The 19,139-nt window shown below is 41.6% G+C and overlaps 1 protein-coding gene across 5 annotated transcripts in view; it reads left to right on the forward strand.

Moving 5' to 3' along the window:
- TRPC4AP (transient receptor potential cation channel subfamily C member 4 associated protein) overlaps positions 1-19,139 on the forward strand; it is a 36,689-nt gene that overhangs the window by 14,183 nt on the left and 3,367 nt on the right. For all 5 annotated transcript variants that reach the window (XM_050713986.1, XM_050713987.1, XM_050713989.1 and 2 more), the window contains exons 6-18: positions 1,080-1,208; positions 2,369-2,570; positions 4,795-4,983; positions 6,627-6,769; positions 10,703-10,834; positions 11,499-11,557; positions 14,013-14,114; positions 15,201-15,284; positions 15,623-15,713; positions 16,061-16,201; positions 17,837-17,945; positions 18,293-18,405; positions 18,645-18,851. In XM_050713986.1, coding sequence (XP_050569943.1) covers positions 1,080-1,208; positions 2,369-2,570; positions 4,795-4,983; positions 6,627-6,769; positions 10,703-10,834; positions 11,499-11,557; positions 14,013-14,114; positions 15,201-15,284; positions 15,623-15,713; positions 16,061-16,201; positions 17,837-17,945; positions 18,293-18,405; positions 18,645-18,851 — 1,701 coding nt within the window. The remainder of the gene's footprint in view (positions 1-1,079; positions 1,209-2,368; positions 2,571-4,794; positions 4,984-6,626; positions 6,770-10,702; positions 10,835-11,498; positions 11,558-14,012; positions 14,115-15,200; positions 15,285-15,622; positions 15,714-16,060; positions 16,202-17,836; positions 17,946-18,292; positions 18,406-18,644; positions 18,852-19,139) is intronic.

Genomic DNA, 19,139 nt, shown 5'->3' on the forward strand with positions numbered 1-19,139 from the left:
ACAGGGAACATCCTCAGCATTGTTTAGTTAATCACACAGTTTATTAGGTCATAACCTAGGGAGCGTTGTTTAATGAAAAAAAACACAAGATGATAGTCACTGGACTGGAGCTCTTCCAAAGACATCAACCTTATCTCGAGAGTTTGAGTACTAAGTATCTGTATACAGATGGGAAGGAGAACAGAGGGAGCACCACCGCCTGCTTGACTTAATAGGATTTTATTTTTTTTCCTTAAACTAGAGGTAATGCAACTTCTGCAAACTGTGATTATGGTAATAGCGAAGGAACAAGTTTGCATTTTTTTGGATTAGCTGCTGTTTGACTTGATTCACTTTATTATTACCACTCATTTGAATGAGAACTGTTCAGGATCACAGAGGTCTTCTGTGTGCAACATAAACTGTTCTTATGTTTATCTGTAAATATTTAGGAAGAATGTAAGCTAGTCTATTTCTGTGAGCAGTGGTGATAGGTCAGTCACAATAGCCAATTTTGCAAGCACTGAGGATGTAGTTTAAGTTACATTTAATTCCAGAAAAGACTGTCCGTGCTGTCAGCAGAGATCAGAGCATGAAAGCTAGCATTACTTAACTCTGTGATGAACCCAAAAGTCATGCCTTAGTGTGCTGTAGCATGACTGATGTGTTCATCACTGAATTCATTAAGGCTGATGCTTGATTCTGGTTGCTTGAACTCTGCCCAGCTGAGAGGAATGCTAACAGTTAAGGAGGAATCTGGGGACTGCATTTGCATATTATGAAATGGAGCTGATTATAATTTGTATGGGAAACTAGAGACAAGCCTCTCTGACATGTTTCCAGGCATTCAGTGTTTACTCTTGATTTAAGCAAGTAAACGACTCTGCCTTGAGTGAAGGCTCTCATCCTGGAGCCTGTAGTTTTTGCAAGGCTCTTGTTAACTTCAAGCGAGGATTAGAGTTAGATTTGGTCACTATAAACACAATGTTTTCAGGAACAGAGGATTTGATAATACATCATCTTAAAACTGTTGTGCATGTGCCTGTAGCATGATGTGTCAAGGTGGGCTCTGACTCTGTGTGCTTCTTGTTGCTTTCTAGACGGAAGGAGTCACAAGGCGACTGGCAGAAAGAAATGACTTTGTGCTGTTCCTGTTTACGCTGATGACAAACAAAAAGACATTCCTGCAAACTGCAACACTCATTGAAGATATCTTGGGAGTAAAAAAGGTTTGTTAACTGGTTTCTTATTTTTGCATGGCTTTTCAGGCCAGTGGAGAAAATGCAGCTGTTTCTGTGAAGGGTTGCTGAAAATAATTCTCAAAGCTAGCATTCTCACTTCTTGTAGCTTGTTTGAAGCATGCCTGTTTACACTGATCATTAGCTTTAATCACAGTTCAGACAGAAGCCAAACTATGTATGTGGTATCATATTTGTAATGCTTTTGCATAGCTTGCAGAGGATGATGGGGGGAGTGGATACATAGCTCATTATTAAATCATGGCCAATATTTCAAATAAAGAAAATGGAACTCATCCAAATTCATTTTTTAGTCCTTTCCTTTTGATTACTTTCCAGATATTTCAGTATTCTTGCAGACATCCAGAAAGCTTCCCGTGCTTCTCTCCCTTACCTTGGGTTTTGTTATCTCCCTGAGATTACTTGAGGTTGTTTGCTGTAGGCTGGGGGAACAGACAGTGAGGTCTTCTGTGTGAGCTGGGTTTTTGAACTTGTACTGAAAACCTTGCTGATGTCATTACAGCGTAGTACCCTAATGTGGTGCAAAGAAAACTTCAGAGGTGTAACGCTGGGAAAATTGTCAACAAAATGTACATTATGTGGAGAGGGTCAGGGTCTTGTAGCTAGCTTGTTGCTGGTTTTTTTTCAGAGTAAAGTTGAGGATATTGCACTTCTAAAGAAGTAAACAAGCTTAGTTTATCTGAATGTAAATAACAAATTTTCAAAATAATTTTTATATCTTTTAATGAACAAGACTGAGGGAGGGAAATCTAGGAGCCTGTTCTCATCTGTAAGCTTCTAAGAAACTACAGACAGAAGCGGAAAACTCAGATTTGAAACTTTAAATGCAAATGGTCTGTTAAATGATTAAAAAAGAAAAAAGGCCCCCAAATTTGACTTAAATGCAGAGCCCTTAAAGTCTTTAAAGGATAGATATATATGCTTCTGGAATTAATAAACATAAATGACACCAGTTGTAAAGTAACAGCTGTTTGCAGAGTTCATTTGCCACTGCTTGTGTGCTTCTGTTTTACTAACATTGAAATAACACAGATCTCACCACAGAGAAGCTGTAGATGAAGCTTTCAGGCTGTGTTGTACATGCTCCTATTGAACATCATGCACAACTTAGATTACATTGCCTCTTCCAGGAAATGATACAACTGGATGATATACCCAATCTTGCAAGCCTTGTGTCTAGTTTCGATCAGCAGCAGCTTGCAAATTTCTGCAGGATCCTCGCCGTCACAATTTCTGAACTTGACACAGGAAGTGATGACAAGCACACGCTGCTTGCCAAAAATGCTCAGCAGAAAAAAAACTTGGGACCGTCTCGAGCTGAAGTTAATCAAGGTAACTGTTACATTGTGAACAAATGCAGAAGAATCACAATAATGTAAAATTTCCCTCTTCTCAACCTTAGATCTATAGTGTGTGTTTTTAGCAGTTACTGTAAGCATTCTGTCTTACAAAGTGTTTGTCTTTATTCAGTTTCTTTGAGCAATTCCTGGAGACAGTCTTCTCTGTTAATGAAACTTTCTAGCTTTCAGTTTCAGATGCAGTTAGTAGTTAGGTGAGTTGAGTCAGTCATTTCAGCCATCTTTGGTCAACTGAATGGCTTAAAATAATTGGATTTGTTTTCTATTGCGTGGTTGCTTCCATGGCCTTCCCTTTAGCAGCTCTCAGTAATTTCATGTTCTCCTTAACATATGAGTTCCTGAACTAAATCTCTACGACCGTCACAGTTGCTGTCAGAGTAGTTCCTTCTCTGATTTTTATCGGGCGTTGTCATGAGCAGGATGTCTGTCTATCAACAAGAAAAGTATGTTTGTTAGTCACTTGTCTACCCTTACCACGCTAGCCTTTGAAATCTGTGGGTCTAATCTAAACTTTAACTGTGGGCAGAGTGCAGATTTTCTTATTTTTCCAAGTACAGACGCAGGGGCCTTTCTCAGTTGCAGAAGTCCTAAATTCATACTCAACCTTCTAGGCAAGACATTAAATTAAAATACCATCAAAGGTGGAATCTGCTGTTTTCAGCTCTTGATATACTGAAAATCTTTTGAGCTTCTGAAGCAGACATTTGCATAGGTCCAGGTCAGACCATTTCAAGATGCACAAAAAGGGTTTTTGGAGCTGTTTTTTCCATCTTCTAATGTTCTCTATTAGCCATGAAGAAGAAAGCTCTGTTCATAACCACTGCCAGCTATAGAGCATCCAAGTGAAAGATGGGTAGAATAATATGGCAGGCGGAAGCTGAGAAACTTTAAAGGGGGGTGGTGGTGTATTGTCTTCTGCCTTGCGATCACCAGAGCTTGCTTGTAAAGAGCAATGCACAAGTATGTCTAGGTGTGGGTACAAAGTTTAATTTAAATTAGTTGAACTGAATAAGCTTGGACCCCGTAGAGCTGAACTTGGCTGAGCAAATGTTTAACTGACCATTTTTTGTTTGCACAGTCAGAGACTGTATCAAAGACTGAAAAGCATATTCCATTTAAAAATCTTTATTAGGGAGTTTATTCTTTCCAAGATGGTACTAGTGAGCAGAATCACAGCTTTTTTACATAGTGTTCATGGCTAAATTCTTTGTCCTTTTCTACGTTATGTGCAACTATGAAGACTTAGCCGTGTATTTACCTTAGTGTAACTTGACTTCTTTGCCCAGAGAGGTTGTGGATGCCCCATCGCTGGAGGTGTTCAAGACCAGGCTGGATGAGGCCCTGGGCAACCTGGTGTAGTGGGTGGCATCCCTGCCCATGGCAGGGGGTTGGAACTGGATGATCATTGAGGTCCCTTCCAACCCAAGCTGTTCTATGATAAAATAAACAGGTCCCGTAATTAAGTCATTCTGTGAAAACTTTAGGACAAAATGCATATACTAGCACACTCTAGGCCACCCAAAGATGTTGCAGATCAGTGACTTCTGTCCTTGAACTGCTGTTTCTAAAGGTGCAGTTCACAACAATTACAATGCTCTAACTTGGGGCTGCCATCATGTGCTCCCCTCCTATTCTACTTTCTGATGAACTAGTTTGGGAAGCATATACTTAAAATGCAAAGAGCTTTCCAGCCAGCTACAGAAGTGGGCTAGTTCAGTTTGCTATGAGGCAAACACCACAGGAGGCAAAATGAAGGAGGTGGCATCACACACAGAAAGGAGGAGGGTGGAGCTGGCCCTTTCAAGGGCTGCTGCTTTATTTCTGCCTGCTTAATTTTCAGCCAGATCGGTTTCTTGATATTGACTCACTATGGGTTAGAAAACAGCAGTGTCAGCGAAAGGGAATTGTCCAGAAACAAGCAGTTAGAATAGGGCAGAATTGTTTTTTTATCCAGTGTATGTCCAACGTAGACCAGTTTAGTGCTGATGGAATTATGCCTAGCGTATGTACGCTCTCTCCCAGCTCTTAAGAGGAGAGTGCACCAACTACTTCAATCTTTGGATCTTTTTAACTAGATGGAATTTGTTCCTTTGTACTTTTCTGTATTTCTAATGTAGGTATTTTGGTACCTGTCAGTAGAGAGGTTTTGATGACTGTTGTTGGTGATCCTGAGTCATAATATAATTTTTCTTTTTCAGCTACGCTTCTGAATATTCCAGGCTTCATTGAGCGATTATGCAAACTGGCAACACGGAAGGTATCTGAAACAACGGGTACTTCTAGCTTCCTGCAGGAGTTAGAAGAATGGTATACCTGGCTGGACAATGCGCTTGTGCTTGATGCACTGATGAGAGTGGCAAATGAAGAGGCAGAGCAGAGCAGTACAGGTATCTGGCTTGCATTCCTCTAGCCACCATTAACAACGCATACTTTATTTTCTTCAGTATTTGTCATTTGTTGCTTTTCCTTTCAACCAGTATTGATTCCACTTTTCTTGCATGAAAGACTGCCATATCAGCATTTAGGTCTGACTCTGTTTTGTTCTCATGTAGCACTGATTAATTTTCACGAGCTGAAGTTAGCAAAAGGAAAAGCGTTCCAGGATAAACTGTGCCCTTTGTACGCCTGGATAACGCTTACTTATAACACTTACTTGTAACACTACATCCTTAGAGTTAGTCTCCCCCAGAGTGACAAGAACACGTCTGAGGTAAGTGACTTTACCAGAATTTGCTCTAAAACTTAGGCTGATGGAATTTATTCCATATACTTCATACCAAGGAAGTGACCCCTCCTTTAAAAAGGAAAGGTTGTTCCAGAGGAGTGTATGGAAGTGTTAATACAAACTTAGGAAAAAGCTTTAAAGCAAGTGCCTGGTTTGTTTTTTCACCCTTCAATATTACAAAATTGCAATGTATGTTTTACTTAATTCAAAGCACTAAATAACTGAATGAAAATTATCCCCAAAATTTGATAGCTAAATCTTTGTTTTTTACTTCTTTAGAAGCTTTCTTCTTTATCCATCTTTGTTAGTTTTGCAGAAACTATTTTAAAAAATTGAAAGTGCACAAAAAATGAAGTATATGCTCCAACGGCATCTTGTACATACCTTTATACACCATCTTGGTGCAAACTGGAGACTGCTTAGTAGTCTGAAACAGAATTCACCAGGCAATTTCGCAGAGGTGCAACGTGCCCTGTTGCAGCTCTTGACCCACAAAATCAGTTAGCAAGCAAACCTAGACATACTTTCGCAGAATACTGCCTCAGTCTCTAGTGGCTTGTGGCGTACGGATTTATGAGTCAAAGGTAGTGTCTATACTTTTTAGCCTTTGATGGTTTTGTTCCTCTGTGTTCTTGTCTGGTGACTGTTCCTTCCCATGGGTTTAAAAAGCATTTACACTATCCTCTGGCAGGGCAGTTCGTGGGTTAGTTATGAATTTTGTAAAGAGCTAACTCCATTCTGAACTGCAACCTGAAGATTTCACTGTCCCCATTTCTGTGTGTCACTCATGATTTCATCACATTTTCTACTTACAGTTGTGGCATGTTACATCCAATTTCTCCCTTTAGCAATGTAATGGGGCTATGAAAATATTTAACTGTGGCCTAAGTATGCTGGTATTGAGGTACAAAATGGAAGTAGGCGAATAATAAATGCCTCTGATAATCTCACACTTATTTTTATTACCTTTTCTGCCAAGTTCTTTTTGATGCAGTATTCTATTATTCATATTAGGTGATCCTAGTTATTTTATGTAGGTGATGCCATTTACCTTACTATGGAAAACTTAAATAGTTTAAAAAAGTCAAACTTTATCTCTTCTAAAGTTCCAGCTATATTTTTCCTCTTCTCTTGCGTTTAATTTAAGTTGGTTATTTGTTGTATGCCAATACTTTTAGTTGTGAAGAGGATTCAGGCAGACTTGCTGGTCTTACATCTGTGGTGTCTGAGTGTAAAAGTAATAACTGTAACGAATCCTTTCCTGTTGAAACTGCCTCAGGCTCACATCTTTGCCATCTTGTTCAGAGTCTTCTGATGAAAGCGGATTGGCCAACACCTCAACACGAACACAGCTTCCACAGTCTATGAAGATCATGCACGAGATTATGTATAAGCTGGAGGTGTTGTATGTTCTCTGTGTGTTGCTTATGGGGAGACAAAGGAATCAGGTGAGCATTGGCAAATGATCACACATGCAAAAGTTGATGATGTCTCTGTAAACCTAAGTGCTTATTAATTAGGTCATGGACACAGAAACATGAAGGGCAAAGCTCAAGGCATAAAGCTGGACAAATCCCATCATTGCAGTGATGCACAAACAAATAGGCAGTGTTTTGTTGCTGAGAATGAGCCATTGGGCAGGACTTGTTGAGCACAGCTTGTGACAGCGTGGGGGTGGAGAGCTGCTGTCGAGCTGCTGCTGTGGTGCAAGATGGATGCAGAGCAACAAAAGCTAATGGCAGGCCTTGACCTGGTACATACGTGAAGGTACTCACGTGAAGGTACTCACGGGCTGCCCTAATCTGCAGCATTAAGTGACAGAAGTGCCTCATCCAGGAAGCCTCCTGGATCTGGTTTTGAGAAAGTGTGTGGCCATACCTGCGGGAGTTGCCTGGTAGGGTTTTCCTCCTCCTCCCAACGTGCTGCTGACCTGCTTGGACAGAACCCCACCAGGCATTCCACTTGGGCTTCTTTCACTTTTGGAAGTCCTCTGGGGTCGTTTTTACACTGGCGACTTTTGCAGTACATTTCCGTGCCTCAGCCAAGTGAGCATGTTGTTAAACTCTCAGCTGAGAGGATACACTTCAGTTTTGTCAGTACTAACTTTTCACTGCATAGAAATCCCACTCATCTGTTCCTTTTGCATTTCTTGCCTTTGAAGTGAAAAATTAATAATTTGTTCCCTACCTTACGTAACTTCTGGAGAACCAGTCACTGCAGCTTGGCTATAGTTGGGTTTTAAACGGGTCAAAAGCATATTGTGAAGGGAAAGGAGAAGCAATCTGTTGGTGCAGTTTTGACAGATTTCCAGTGCTGGCAGTCTGCTCAGCTCAGCAGCGCAGCTTGGAATAGCTGGGTGTTAGGATGCCCTAGAGACTGGGAGGATCACATTTTTTCAAGTTCTTGCAGGGTTGTTGTATTGGGCAAGAGTAGCTGTGTTTGGGGGCTGTTGCGTGAGCACATTTATCCTGAGCATTTTGTTCTTTGCTAGTAACCTCCCACCCTATAGGACTCACAAATACTCATTACAGGCAGTCCTTTAAATTTCTTGATCTGAATTCAAAGTAAAAGTGTGTTTGAAGTACGGTTTTGCAACATAACTAACCTGTTCACAGTGAACCTACAAATGGATACTTAGCATTAAAATTAAATAGATTCTGTTTAATACTAGCCAGAGGAAGCTAGCAATTCTTGCAGAAACCACAATTGCTACCATAAGAAACTTTTATTCCTGTTGTTAGTCCTTTTAGGAGGAAAAAAAGGGTAAAACTGGCATGCAGTTCTCTTCCTCTCCAGGGTTCATTCAGGACTGGAGTTGAATTGTTGCGAGATTTAAAGTTATTCACTCCCAAATGTTTTTTGTCCAGAGTCAGGTCCTTTTGTAAAATCCACTACTTCTGTTTGAACATAATAATATCCATCGTTCTTTATCTGCATAAAACTTTCAGGGACTTGTGTGGCAGATGTAAATCTATTCCCCTTCGTGAGAGGAAGTCAGATTAAGAATCAGAACCGAGCTGTTCCTTGTTGAGCTGAGCTTCTGTAAGCGAGTAGTGGCAGTGTCTGCGACAGCACTCATACTGACAAGCATTTCAGCTGCTCTCTTTTTCTATCAGGAAATAAAAGCATAGGATCTGTAACATCAGTCTTCCAGTCTGAGCAGGCAAAGATCTTAATAGTTCAATATTGCAATAATTTTGTGCAGAGTTTCTAAAGGGCGTCACAAATCTGCTTCAGTCCGCTGTGGTAATCAATATAATGGTCTGACATTTGCTTGAAGCATGATGCAGCTTCCTAAACTAAACCTGCTGCTGAGCGTTTACTCTAACTCCTTGGTTTGAACTTGACTGACTTGCATAAATTGAAAACTGCTCACAGTGACTTGGCTCCTACCTGCTGCCGTGTTGAGAATGATCACACCCTTGGGGATAAGTGGTGTGTCACTGCAGATCTCTGCCTCTGCTCCCTTCTCATTATGGTCACACCCTAAATTACTCTCCTCATACATTTTTCTAGGCTGTCTTGCATGTCTCTATTGTGACAGATAATCAGTTGTTTTACTTGCTCCTGCTACAGGGAGACAAACCATGTACAGTAGAAGCTCGTAATAGCTTTAGGGGCGAGAAAGTAATAGAGCAATTTATATGAGGTCGGGCAGCAACAGGGGAAAGAAAGGCAAAGGAGTTTGAAGGATGGGTATGGAGCAGGGATTGTCTTGGCATCCCTGGATGCAGTAGTTGTAATGAGCTTGGGGTCATGGGGGGAGCATGATCCAAAGGCAGTGACTGTGACTCAGGAGCTTTGTCACGCAGCAGTCTGTCAGGGGAGAGCTTAAGAGTTCAGCAAACTAAAAGTAATCTGAATACGTTTCCGATCAGGGAGGTGTCAATTGGATTGAGTGGTTCATGCTCTGTGTGGGAAGGAGCAGGTTCCCGAGTTAAAACAAGGAATGCAGAGAGCTCCTCCTGTAGCAGGGGACTGAGGCTTTCGCAGGCAGCTCACACACTTGGTTTCATCCTGTGGGGCTTGTGCCAAGCTGGCTGCTGAGGGATGGGACTGCAGGGGAGTGCTTTGTCCAGACATTCATCGAGTCACAGAACAGCTCGGGTTGGAAGGGACCTTAAAGACCATCAGTTCCACCCCCCTGCCATGGGCAGGGATGCCACCCACTAGATCAGGTTGCCCAGGGCCTACGAGCTGCTTTCCTCAGAGCTGCTTCTGTTGGAGGCTTGTGACTGGATCAGAGGAGTAGAAAGTGCCCTCAGATAAAGGAGTGCAGGACTCCAAACTTCACAGTCTGTCAGGGTGGCATGAGTGCGGTGGGAAGGAGCTGCGTGCTTCCTCCAATGTGATACTCACAGAGATGGCCAGAAGCGGGAATGTGATTTCCAGGTAGATGGGAAAGTTGGTGGCTGCAGCCAAAAGGAACACAGAAGCCCATCAGCTATGCTGTTAACAAGAATAAGAATGAAAAGCTGTAAAACAGCGCTGGCTTTAATACTTTTGATTCATTCAGGTACTTGAGGAAAACAGAGCAAAATTGAGTGGTCTGCTTAAGTACTGCTAGTTAGGATGCTACATTTCAAGGACGGCCTAGCTTAATGTTTAGGTGACTTAATTTTAAGGAACATAGCCTTTACTGCATTGGGCAGGTGATTTTTACGGCTTGTTGGGCTTCACAGTCATGCATGATTTTCACTTACACTGCCTCTCAAGGGATGCTGTTTGTCATAGGCCTCCAACTGATGAGGATCCCACTTCATATTTCTCATACTCCTCATCCTCCTAAGTGCTTACTTCAGAAGTATCAAAGCTTGGACTGTAGGTGCAAGCCGTTCGCACCAGAATTATTAGCTCTGTAGTTTGTTTCAATTATGTTGGGGTTGTGTTACTGCTAGGCTCTGCTTTGCTAAGGACTCCTGCCTAGGTTACATGCACAAAAAGTGTGTCAGTATTTTGTTGTCTTCAAAGGGCTGCCTCAGCTTTAGCTGTGTGAACTAGAAAGGCAGAGGATGCTCAGTGGGTGACTGGCAGCAGAATGTTTGCAGCTTGGTTTTGTGATGCACAGAAGTTGGGTATGGATGTATTTTCAGTGCCTTACAAGTGATCGCCCAATTTCCAAAGCTTGTCCTAGAGTCAGAGTGGTTAATTCAAAAAGCAGCTCAGAGTTTTCTCACAGAATGTGTTTCCTGTCCATGACCAACAGATTGAAGCTAACGGTGCATCATGATCAGTATGCATGCTACCATGCACACATGCTATTCGATAAAGAATTGACTCTTTCTGTTGTCAGAGGATGATGTAGTTGTGCACATCTGTTTTCCAGACTGTTATATCTGTGTTTGAGGCTGCAGCGAGTACTTCCTTCTCTTCTTTTCCAGGTTCATAAAATGATAGCGGAGTTCAGACTGATTCCTGGCCTCAATAATTTGTTTGACAAACTGATCTGGAGGAAGCATTCAGCATCAGCTCTTGTTCTGCATGGACACAATCAAAATTGTGACTGTAGCCCAGTGAGTAACTTTTTAAGTACCGTGTTGGATTTTGATGTTATTATGTAATAACTCTGAGGAATTGTACTGAGTAACGGAATGCCTGTATAAGTTAAGTGAGGTACAGTAGGACTCAGGTTTTTTGGTTTTTCTAATGCAAATTACTGTTTTCACTGAAGTCTTTATCTGTGGTTCATTCTAACAAGTTAGCAGAGGGCAATTTAGCCTCTCTCCAATCTCTCAGTTTGGGAATTGTGAAAGGGGTAAATTTTTTTGTCTCTGGAGGCAAAAGTGGGAAAAGACCAAAACTAACAAACTGATAGCTGCTGGGTCTAGCAAGGAGAGCCACAGAGCAAAAAACGAATTGCAAAGAGTTGAGTTGTTTTTGTTATTCAAAGCTAGATACCCTAAACCAGTAAGTATAGTGAGGATGGTTTTTTTGTCTTTGTGGTGAGAAGAAATTAACTGTTACATGTATAGGCTTGCAAGTAGCCTCCTCTTCTGTTCTATTTTTGGGAAGCCTGCAAAGTGCACCCTTCTCCTTTTATGCAAGTCATTTGCTCTACTGTCCAAATGGGTTTGATTTGGATAGGTTTTCAATTCAGCTGTTTCATGTCAGCGTGGTAATTAATGGTGGCCAAAAATACCAAAGCAGTTTTGTTGACCGTTATTCTCTCTTTTTTAGGACATTACTTTAAAGATACAGTTCTTGAGGCTTCTTCAGAGCTTTAGTGATCACCATGAGTGAGTATGAAAAGCTCCAGTAAATTGTGGCTCGGTGGTATTGTTTGTCTGGTTGCAGTTACAGCAGGTCTCCTAGGCACGGTGCCTGCTCTGTGAATGGAACATTGCACTGTCCTTAAACATTTGTTCCGATGTTACGTGCCTTCCAGCTCCTCTATGAAAAGGCTGTGCTCTCCAGTGGGCAAGTTTAATATGTCCACTGATGATTAAGATGAGCCTGTTTTGCTTAATGTTGAATTGAACTGAAACATTTATGTGATGAGTTACCACTTTGTGGCTGCAGGACGAAGGTGGCAGCTTTCATGATGCCGTTTCTCTCTTTTCCCTGAGAATCGGTAGTGAGGCAGTGTGCTCACAAGACGCTTTTTCCCTGTGTGTACACATTCAGGCTTAATTCAGAGTGGAACAAGCCAAAAAAAAGTCTGTTGAAAGATCAGGGCGAAAGACAGCACATCTGAAGTTAACCTGAAGAGGAAGATGCAATTGCTGTCTAAATACCAGCAATGGAGGAAGACCTGATTAAGCCTGATTATGCAGTGGAAAATGTTAGGGGTACAATTATCTGGAAGGTAGTCATCTGGAAGCTGGGTTGGAAATAGGAAGGAAGGCTCTGTTTGCCTTCAGAAGGCATACTTGTGAAGCTTGATTCTGCCATAGTAGTTGAGGGGTGATGTAGGGTTTTTTTAAATGCCTTTACTCAAGAGATGTACCTCCTCTGATGCAGAGAGAATTGCTGCTGTAGTTTGACTTGCAGAATCGCATTTTGCGTTCTGTAAGTGTCCTGCTGCTCTAATTCAGCCCCGCAAGATGGTTTCGTGTTCCTTAGCAAACCTCTGCATTTGAGGCATATTGCACTAAATATGCATGTGCATATTCACTTCTTGCCTAGCTGGTGTTGTGTACAGCCAAGGGTAATATTTTTTATAGGATTTACCAGATCCCATTAAATTTCTTAGATATGCATATTGGAAGTGGCCGTCTTTTTGATTAGAGAATATTAGTTATAAGAGTGGGGAGCTGCTGAACATATTTTACATGCAAGGGGAAGGCTGACCTGTCGTAGATCCCTCATTAAAGACATTGTTTGCTGAGGAATCACTCCACGTTTTCCAGTGAGATCTCTCTAGATTATGTTCTTACTGAAGTGACTACTACAAAGACGTCAGGCTTGTTTAAATAGAAAACAGCTTTCATCTGTAGTGTTTGAGCGGATGGAATGTGTGGAATCTGGTTAAGGCTTTTAAACAAGTGGTTGCATAAACTCTATGAAATTACAGTCTGGTGGAGTTAGCTGAGAACACGATGGGAGTAGGTGCTTATATACTGGTACTGACTTCAGTAAGATCGTGAATAAGCTAAACTTGCAGAACTGTTCATGCATGGAGAGAGAGGCTGTGTTTTCATTACAGAGACCTGTTGATCCAGAGCAAAAGAAACTTCACATGACACTTGTTGGGCGCTAATCTGGAAGATAGTATTTGAAGCAAGAGGGCATCCCTGTCGCCTCTCTGGTCTAATAGCTTACCCTCTTTGTAGTTGCTGTGTTTTGATGAATAGGTTCTACTTTGTACACCCTCACACCCACCACTGCCTCATATGCTTCCCTTGGTTTCTTGAAAATAAAACTTTGTTGGCCGATTCTGAGCAATTTGCAGTAGGAGGGCATTAAGGAAACATGCTGGAACTGGGGAAGGAGTCGGGCAATGGGAGCATCTGGAGTACGTTTCTACATTGTCAGACCTGTCCTACTAAACTCTGGACACTTCATTTGTTCCACAGATAAACTCACTGGCTTTCATAAAGAAAAAAAAAATCTCTATTTGATAAATCATTTTATGCAAATTCCTTGTTCTAATATCCATTCCTGTTCTCTATATTTTATAAAGCCTTTAAATATTTCCAGAGTAAACAGTTTGCTTACAGTTTGCTTAAAGTAATAAAATACTAGGAAGACTGAGTACTCCTTTGCAGTTTCTTCTTTCTAACTGAGGCTAATTACTGATGAACAGCAAGATCACTATATGGCAGAGAAAAAGTGTTGGAAGCTGTGAAAAAGTTTGCTGTTTAAGTCTACTGAAATTCAGCAAACTGTTGCTGAGATTTTCAGAAACTTGTGCCATCTGGAAGCAAATATTTACAAAACAAACCATAAGATCCTGAACAGATCAGCAAAGAATAGGCATCTCAAAGCAGGTTGGTGTTGGCAAATTGTGTTTGGCAAATTTCAAAGACAGCTTACAAAAGAGCAGCGAGTTGGCCTAGTTTGGGAGTGTGCTGTGGTGAAGGGGAAGTAGAGTGTGAAAGGCTGTGAGAGCTGGAGAGGTGAAAACTTATTGCCTAGTCCTGCAGCCCTTAAAGGCCTGTGGCATTTCTTTTCATAGAGTTGCACACTTGTCTGCCTCTTGAATGGATTCATCGTGTTTTTCTCCCCTACTCCCCAACTGTCTTGCTTTAGGAACAAATATCTCCTTTTAAACAGTCAAGAACTTAATGAGCTGAGTGCTATCTCCCATAAAGCCAACATCCCTGAAGTTGATGCAGTTGTCAACACCGACAGGTGAGTAGGGATACAGGATTTAAGGTCAGCAGCTTCTAGGATTGTGCAAACACATTGGAGGTTTGGGTCACCTATTTTGTTTGAGATTCCACGGTCTGCAACACTTGCCTTAATTTCAGTAATGTGCTTCAGCAGGAAGTGTCTAGCTGGGTTTGTACAGTGTGGTCATTAGCAAATTTAAACCGTGTTGCGTTCTCTGAGTAAGGCCCTTTAAAAACAGAAGCAACTTAAAATGGGGATTTTGGTTTCATGGCCCGGACTTCATTATTATGTGCTCAGTCTTCCTGTTTGTCTGGCCTTTCTCACTACTAGCATTGCAGACACAGCTGGAAAGTAAGCTGTGATCCCTCCAGTACATGAATTGCTGCTGTGAATAAATCTTAGTTTTTTTGATTGAGAAGCAGTGCATACACAATGTCCATTACAGGTCTGCATATTTTAAGAACAGCTAATAACTAGAATAAGCTAAATTAGATTAATGTGTTAAAACTCCTTACAGAATCTCTAGTCTTATATTTGATTATCTATTCAATCGACTATTTTGATTTAATGAGCACTTTAATACACAACTCTGATGCACAGACCTCACAAAGTGAAAAATTTTGTTGAATTCGGTTGTCAGAATACTCCTAGATTACCAGCAGGGACTTGGTCTGCACAGAGCAGACTTAACTCACTTTGAAAGGGAATTCTCTGAGATTTCTAGATTATAACTATTATCATAATAATTTGCCTAATTGGTAAGAAATGGCATCCGTATTACTTGGATCGTTTCCTTCTAAGCACAGATACCTGCCTGACTTTGTCTGGAATAAGTTGAATAAGTACTTAAGGGGAAAAATTCACCCTGTTGTAAGTGCACTGAAAGGAAGTAGAACAAGGGTGTCAGCATCTTTGTCTGCCCTGCAGAACACTCCCACTGGTAGAGCTAAGTCACAAAAGTTAATGAATATTCATGTTGTATATTTAATACTAGTCATTAATTTATCATTCCAACCTCTGGAGAAGAGATTGGATTCAGTGTCCTACAAGGGGCAGTAGAAACAGCCCTTCCACTCATGCTGTCATTTCTTCATGTGCCTTTAGGAGTCTTGTCTGTGATGGGAAAAGAGGTTTGTTGACCAGACTTCTTCAGGTCATGAAGAAGGAACCAGCTGAATCCTCCTTCAGGTAAGTTCATTTTACATTGCTGTGGGCTGTTTTGAGTTGATTGGAAGGTCAATTTGTTTTCATACAGCTCACAACAGTTGAAAATGCTTGAAAACCATAAGCTGTGAAGAGCATGTGGCTTTGTTGCACTTGGCATTCTCCCTCTCCTGCACTACCACTGTAGCCAAAGTTTGCATTGGACCTCATACCCAATACAGTCAGTGATTTTCTGCAGGATCAGCAGATCTCTCTCCAGCTTCAGTTTGGAATGAAACTGGTTAGGAAATTTGGTTTAAATTGTAGTTGTGATAAATTCCTACCCTTGCTCCAGAGTTAAAATCTCTTCTTCCATTTCTTAGGTTTTGGCAGGCAAGGGCAGTTGAAAGTTTTTTGCGAGGCACCACCTCCTATGCAGACCAGATGTTTCTGCTAAAGAGAGGACTTCTGGAGGTAATGAAGTGCACATCCAGCTTCTTCTGTAACACATCTCTGTAGCAATCAAGAAGGATTTATCTGTAAAGAATTCAAAGGGGGGTAAAAATACAGTTTTTATCAGGCAAGTTTTGAAAGGTATTTGTGAATTCTACTTGTGGCAACCAGGCGTGCGTGGGGTGGCCAGCTCTGTAGCCTGCATCATTGGGAAGTTAATTTCATAAAAGACTTGTCTGAATTGTTGTATTTAGTTCTGTTATTTAAGAACTAAACCTGCAGATAAGTGTTTGAAATAGTGATTAAATCAAAGTCTGTGCTGTATTTGGGCTAAACCGTGGCAATAACATGTTTTCCTCCCATGACAGCATATTCTCTACTGCATTGTTGATAGTGAGTGCAAATCACGGGATGTGCTTCAGAGTTACTTTGACCTTCTGGGAGAACTGATGAAATTCAATATTGATGCATTCAAGAGGTTCAACAAGTACATCAACACAGATGAGAAGGTAAATATTTGTGTTGTCCCCAGCGGGTCAAATTACACCCTCTTATAACCAAATACAGCACTAGGAAACTCAGATTGGTTTGCTGCTTTTGGTGCATCTGTTGAGCCTGGTGCACAATAAACACAGAGGAGTGAGCTGCCAAAGTCTCTTCACAAGTGCGTATGTTGCTGCATACAATCGTGTTCTTAGAAGTGTTCCCAGCTGCTCTGAGTCAGCAAGTGCTGAGCTGTTCAGAAAATGTTGCCCGTTACATGATCACGCAGGTCCAAGGTCAGGGCTCAAAGATGGTAGAACAATTCCTGTGATACCACTTGGTTTGGGGTTAAGCTGATAGTTACAGAAACTCAGACAGGCTCCAAAAATTGTTTCACTGGAGCTTCTTTAAAAAAGAAAGGGGGAGGGGCTGATTTGATGTACATGAGTTAAAACGTTATTTAATATTTGATAATGTAAAATTATATACCTTTTCTTTGATATTATTTGAAGTTCTGTGCATTTTAAGATGTCATGGTTGACATAATTACCTAGAAAACTGAGTTGTGCATGTAGATCAAGAATGGGCAGCTCTCTCTGCAAACTGATTTCTGTGTATGTAACATCAGCGGTTGGGAAGGTTTTGAATGGTCTCACGCTCTTGCTTATGATACGTTAATTTTTCTCTGGTTGCTGTCAGGTCTGGCAGATCTTGGAAAACAGTAGCAGAGATGCATTTCCAAGAAAGGTGTATTTAATATCAGGTTGTTCTTTGGTTGACTGGCCTGACACATTCTAGAGAATCTATCTATATACTTCGTGATTTCTACCTTCTGATCTATAACTTCTTAAAATTTTGGGTTGGTAAGAATCCCTCACTGTATTCCTCCCCAGCACTATCTGATGTGCAAAGCAAGTGTAGGGAAATAGGGAGCTAGAGGAACTACAGAGCCCAGCAGCCTTCTGTCTCATTTGTCTCTTTCAGAAGAAAGTGTGAAATCCTGATGTCATTGACATGACAGGGATAGCTTCATAATAGATTTTAGTAATGCCAGGACTGTCTTGGAGGTTTTTCTGTTCCTTAACGTTTTTAAGGTACTTACTGTAGGGATCCTTTGGACGGCCTTCACTGCCAGTATTGGCTTCGGCCGGATGAGGCAGATCGGGAGTGTGTATCTCCTGTTACTCTTGTTAGAGTTAATAAAAAATAACGAGCATATGTATTGGTGTGGTAAAGAAATGACCGGGTGTATTTTGGCATTCAGAACCTACCTTAGGCCTTGCTCTCCCTTTTTGAAGGGAAAGGGAAATTGTGTGCATCAGTGTTTGCTTTTGTTGGTGATGTGTGTGGTTTAGGTGTTGGAGCTCAAAATTCAAGGTGTGGTTTCTCCTGTAACCTTCAAGAACTGTATTCTTCCAATGTTGAGAACCTGGAATGCACTGACTGCTCGACTCACCAAATCCTGTCTGTAGCTCCTCCTGCTCAGGTTCACTAGCCTGTTCCCCTTGTGCCAACGAGGTAATTGGTTAGTGCACCTCTTGGCCATACACATTCTGAAAATGTTATGACATGCTGTTCCGTCAGGCCTTTTTTCTTCTGAGTGCTCGTGTACAATGACTTTGCATTTTTTTAATGCGACACTATGAATTTCTTCTCTTTAGTTCCAGATATTTTTGAATCAGATCAACAGTTCATTGGTTGACTCGAACATGCTGGTTCGCTGCATTACACTGTCCCTGGACCGATTTGAGAATCAGTCTGATGCTAAAGGTAAAGACTAAGAAATGGCATGGGTATGTGGCTGTGATAATGCTCATTTTCATAGAATCGTAGAATATCCTGAGTTGGAAGGGACCCACAAGGAGTATCGAGTCCAACTCCAGGGTCCCCAAAGGACCACCCAAAAAACCAGACCATGTGTCTGAGAGCATTGTCCAAATGCTTCTTGAACTCAAATTTTAAGCCCGGGCTTTGAAAATTTTGGTATCAAACAGAGAAAAGGTCACCTTGCAGGTTTGTTCCTACAGCCTGAGCACCAGTTCTTACTGCTGAGTTGCTTGGATCAATGTGTCTGAACTGTTAAGTACCTGATGATTGTCTTTTTCCTCTTGCTGCAGTTGCAGAAGTCCTATCAGAGTGCCGCCTGTTATCATATATGTCCCAGATGTCCATGAGAATGTCCTTTCTTTTCCGTCTCATTAATATTATTCATGTACAGACACTTACACAGGTAAAGAGCTGACAGTAACTTCGTTGTTATCTTGCTGGTACTGTGTACGGATGAACTGGGCTGGGAACAGGGAGGAACCTGGCTTCTCTGAGGAGACCCGTGTCCCTTCTTTCTTGATACAAATAGGAGCACTTCCTCTGCATGCTTACTGTGAGCACATTTTGTAAGGACGTGTATACAACTGATATCTCAGGGTTTGTTGTTGTTGTTGTTTGACCTACTGTCATTTTTATTTTTAGGAAAACGTCAGTTGTTTGAACACAAGTTTAGTTATCCTAATGCTGGCCCGAAGGAAAGAAAAGCTACCTTTTTATCTGCGCACTTTGCAACAGATGGAATACACAGAAAAATATCCAGGTTTCATCCTGAACAACTTCCATAGTCTTCTGCGATTCTGGCAACAGCATTACCTCAACAAGGATAAAGACAGCACCTGCTTAGAAAATGTACGTGAGCCTCTTACTGTAGCCAGAATCCACCATAGCAATATTGTATTAGCCACCTAGCAAAAATGGGGTGGCAGGGTGCTGTGGGTCCTGCAGCGCCTGGACCCTGGGTTGCAATGTTTGTGCCATGGTTTGCAGCGACCCTTCTGTGGCTTCCTGGGCTGCAGGCAGGAGATGATGCTGAGAGCAGAGTGGCCGCCGTTGCTGCGTTTCAGGGCGCTGTGCTTGCGTGCTGCGGTACTTGCCGTTTTCAGCTGCTGCTTGGCACTTGGAAGTGGCTAGCTGTCC

Source organism: Cygnus atratus, chromosome 16, assembly GCF_013377495.2.
Source record: "Cygnus atratus isolate AKBS03 ecotype Queensland, Australia chromosome 16, CAtr_DNAZoo_HiC_assembly, whole genome shotgun sequence".
Classification (NCBI taxonomy): Eukaryota; Metazoa; Chordata; class Aves; order Anseriformes; family Anatidae; genus Cygnus; species Cygnus atratus.